At 35.2% G+C, this 4,528-nt stretch overlaps 1 protein-coding gene across 1 annotated transcript; it reads left to right on the top strand.

The window, feature by feature from the left end:
* Nucleotides 1–222: 222 nt before the first annotated feature.
* On the top strand, nt 223–4,300 carry LOC133294250 (uncharacterized). The gene is made up of 4 exons (XM_061492902.1): nt 223–389; nt 2,861–3,391; nt 3,664–3,729; nt 3,873–4,300. The coding sequence occupies exons 1-4, from the start codon at nt 252–254 to the stop codon at nt 3,930–3,932; spliced, it is 795 nt and encodes a 264-aa protein (XP_061348886.1). The 5' UTR covers nt 223–251; the 3' UTR covers nt 3,933–4,300.
* The last annotated feature ends 228 nt before the right edge of the window (nt 4,301–4,528 follow it).

Here is a 4,528-nt window from a genome sequence, read left to right as displayed (position 1 = left end):
CATTTTATAGACAACGAAGCCCTTATCAATAATTTTAAATATCAAGTTCTAACATGTAAATTGACCAAAATTTAAGGTACAACTTTCAATTTTTAATTTTAAAATAAAAATGTGACTGGGTTTTCTTTTTATGACGTAGATCTTGTTGGACCCAGTTGGAAGAATTATCTCTGGGCTTGATGGGCCCATTGTAATTAACAATCATCGTCTGTGAAGCACGTCTTCCTAAGCCCAATGTAGCGTCGTTCGCCATGGCTGAATCCACCGCGAACAAGCAGAGCAATAACGGAGCACAAGGAAACGAAGAACAAGAAGATGACTACATGGGTGACCTTTCTCAGTTTCTTCCTTCAGAGGCTTCTGACCCTCCAAAGTCTTCATCCAAAAAGGTAACTTTCTCAGTTCATTTCCCGTTTTTACCTATCTCCGTTGTCGTTTTGTTTCTGCCGCGGATTTTGAGATAATTTAATTTGATACACTCAAAGCGAGCAATAGATACATAGCCTTCAACTAGTTACGTATTTGAATAAAATCAGGTTCTCAAGTTTCCCCCTTTCCCATACCACTCAAGTCATTCCACATGGATTTTACAATTTGAATAAATTTGAGTGCTTGTGTTTTTGTTTTGTATTTTTAATTTAAAGTTTATATTTTGAGAAAAATGGTGCTGGATATAATTGATAATCAGTTTGGTTCCCATTTACAGTTATTCTAATGCAGGTACATGTCCTAGAGAGAAATTTTTAAGTTTTTTCGAATTTGTAAAAATCTATGATGCATGTTTGCTTACCAATCCCTTTTCCCTTTTTCCCCAATTATATATAATCCTGCATAAACATATAAGATTGAGAGTGGATCCTTTCATGTCTTATTTAATATGATATGGTCACGTGGGGGAATCATAACTATGCAAGGGTGAATCATTGGTGATAAGGGAAGAGAGAAAAATATTCGAATAGATAGTAACAAAATCATAACTGTTGATTTACCTATCGTTATCAAATGCGGATTGCGGCATGTTGCGGCGAAAAATGCTATAGCGTTTTAGCGGGTTGCGGTTGCGGAAATAGCGGAATAGATATATGACAGAAATAATGACAAAAATAAACATTTTTTAAATGCAGATATAGTAGAAGTGACATAGAGACACGCGGATAGACTAAAAAATCCTTAAATTTTTTCTGTTACACATTTAAATTTAGGACAAAGTTGACATTTTGCCTTATGACAGCAATATGGCCACAAATGCGATCGCAATGGCCGCAATTGCGTTCCGGTGTGGCGCGGTGTGGTTTCTTGCGGCGAGGTACCGCAACGTCTATACGGCGCGGATCGCGGCGCTATTGCGGTGCAATTAACTACTATCATTTACCTGTGTATGTGATACTACACCAGTTGTATAAGAGTATTGTAGGAAGCATTATAGGAGATTACCACCTCTGAATGCTGACTCAGCAAAATAGTTAGTTAGTAGAGAATATTTTAGAAGTGGGTATGGATAATAAATAGAGAGGAAAGAAATGGAGAAGGCAGGCAATTACTTGGGATTGGGCTTGGAAATTGGGAGAGGAAGGGTGCCTCTCGAATTGCATCCTTATCTGTAATTTCTTTTTAACATTTACCTTCTTGATTTCGCCTCATTTCTTCACTTTTAATCTTCTTATTTTAGCTGCCATGACTGTTTGTAATTCTCTTTTATACTTTCAATATACAAAATCTGGTTTATCCAGAAAATTACTCCGTATCCATTTTATTTTTCTGTTTCTGAGTTGAAGATTTTTATCAGTATGATTATGATTCCTCCACACGATCGTGTGTCATGTTAAATGAAATATGAGAGGATCTAGATTACTCAAAAAAGATTAAATTTGTAAAAATCTTTGATAGCAGTTCTGTTTTCTAAAAATTAAGATTAAATACTCAAAATTAGTCCTCCAAAGATACTGGGGACATCAAGTTAGTCCTTAAAAGATTTTGGACATTGATGTGATCTAAGTGAGCATGAATTTAGAGATAAAAATCTGAAGTCCATTTTAAACATTGTGATCAAATTGATGTAAATAATCTTTGAGGGACAACTTGATGTCCTGTTTATCTTTGGAAGACCAAATTAGTATATAGCATGGTTGCTGGATACTTGAACCCTGAAAAACCTAAAGTTTCAGGTTGAAAATAGCTTTCAAATGGGAGTTATTTTGTTTACCTGTTCAAAAGATGTAACCTGATTTTGTTTTTATACTTCTATTAAAAAAATGAATGGGAACATTATATGATGCTTAAATTCTTTGATGCATGTATTATTAGTCCGTTTTACTTACCATACCCTTTTAGTTTCCCCCTTCCCCCAATGATATATAATCCTGCATAGACCATGGGTAGCAGTTATTTTTTCTAAAAAATAAGAATAACTCAAAATTAGTCCTCCATAGAAACGGGGGACACCGGGACAGCAAGTTAGTCCTTCGAAGATTTTGGATATAAATTTGATCTAAATAAGCATCAATTTTGTGATCAAATTGAAGTCCATTTTAAACATTGTGGGATCAAGTTGATGTCAAAATCTTTAAGGGCCAAGCTGTTGTCCCATTTATGTTTGGAAGACCAAATTTGAGTATTTAGTCAAACAATAAAACATGGTTCCTGGATACTTGAACCCTGAAAAACCTTTAAGTTTCAGGTTGCAAATAGCTTTCAAATGGGAGTTATTTTTTTTACCTGTACAAAGATGTAACCTGATTTCTTTTTTATACATAATTGAATAAATGAAAGGGAACATTATAAGTTGCTTAAATTGCCCTAACCTTTCACTTTACAATTTACTGTTATTATACAAAGTGATAACTCCCTTTATGCCATGCAGATCTCTAACAAGAAAGATCCTTTAGTCAACTCTTCCAAGAATCAGTTGAAAACTCTTAACTGGCAAGAACGGCGAAAACTTGAAAGAGAAAGAAAACAACAAGAGGAGGATGAGCAAACATTAGCAAAAGTGGAAGCACCAATACCGCAATCCAACATTGGGTTTAAGATGCTCAAACAGATGGGTTATACTCCTGGTTCTGCCCTTGGCAAGCAGAGCTCAGGCAGGGCTGAACCAGTGGGGATTGAAATTCGACGGTCACGAGCTGGTATAGGCTTAGATGATCCCCACAAGGAGAAGAGAAAAAAGGAAGAAATCATGATCAACAGGAAACGGAGGAAAGAGGAGGCCCTAATGGAAGAATTTGGGTCTATGCAGAAGTCAAGGTGGCAGAGTAGGAGAGTTGTAATTAATTTCAATAAGGCAAAGGCTGCCCTTGACCAATTGGAGAATAGGGAAATTGTGGAGCCACAAAAGAATGAGGATGATGCAGAGGGTGAAGATGAAGAAGAGGAAGAAATAACGGAAGAGGTGTGTAACATAACCATATATTGTTCACTTAATTTTCTTTTAACCTTGTTTTTGGTATTTATTTAAGATGCACGCCCAATTATTGTCTGGAAACTGCGTACTTGTTTTCTCTTCTCTTCATCATTATTGCTAGTGTTTTTGCTATCAGAAATTATTGCAATTCTCTTCTTTTTTTTGGTTATTTTAAGCTCATTATTTTTTAACTTAGTTACTCTATATTTGCGTTGGTTGCAACTTTGATGGTGAGGATGACAACAATTTAATGGATGCAGGACTTGCACGAACTTTTGATGAAACTGAGGGATGAGTTTAATTATTGCCTCTTTTGTGGATGCAGAGTAAGTAAACACAATATTTGTTTTTTATATATTTAATAAAAACTCAAATATTTTCGGATATTTTTAAAGGATGAAACAACAAATTCAATACAATTAAGAAGCCTCTAACTTTGATTTTTGTATTTTGTCTTTTCATCCTTCAGTACGAATCAAAGGATGCTCTTTTGGCCAACTGCCCTGGAACCAATGAAGATGACCACTAAATAGAAGGTTTCTGATATGGAGAGTGAACTTTCAGATTTGTTCTCATTCTGAAGCAAGTGTTGTTAGCTGTAAATGCATATTCAAATGGAGATGGATGAGATCAAATCAGGTGAATGATTGAGCCTTAAGTCAATCTCACTTTTGCACCACAATGGGTCCTTATGGCGCTTCTTGTGCCAACTAGAATTGTCTGGAGTGAACTCTCATTACAATTCAACTTGACAAAGTGCTCTACTCTTCATTTTCTGAATTTTAGATTGTGAACATTTATAAAGCTTATATCGCCTTCCATTCTTATCTCAACTTCACAAACGGATTGCTCCAAATTTTTGTAGAATCCATGGCTTTTTACCGCATTGATATAAAATGGAGGTAAATTATATTCATGGGCCTTTTTCTGTAATGCCTCGTGTTGACCTGACTTGTTACGCGTTATGGAATATGAGCATTCGATAATTTAACACGAAACTAATTATCTAAAGGAAACTTATAGCATTCATCATTGCTTTTGCTACATAAGGATCAAGAAAATAATTTGAAGAGCATACATAATTTTACAATTACATTAGATAATGAAACGGAACAGAAGACATCA

The sequence above is a fragment of the Gastrolobium bilobum genome, unplaced genomic scaffold, assembly GCF_033153095.1.
Source record: "Gastrolobium bilobum isolate Gb01-03AN ecotype WA unplaced genomic scaffold, APGP_CSIRO_Gbil_v1 utg12283, whole genome shotgun sequence".
In the NCBI taxonomy this organism is placed as follows: domain Eukaryota; kingdom Viridiplantae; phylum Streptophyta; class Magnoliopsida; order Fabales; family Fabaceae; genus Gastrolobium; species Gastrolobium bilobum.
The sequence above is the reverse complement of the archived record's forward strand: the minus strand, read 5'-3'. Positions and strand labels throughout refer to the sequence as shown.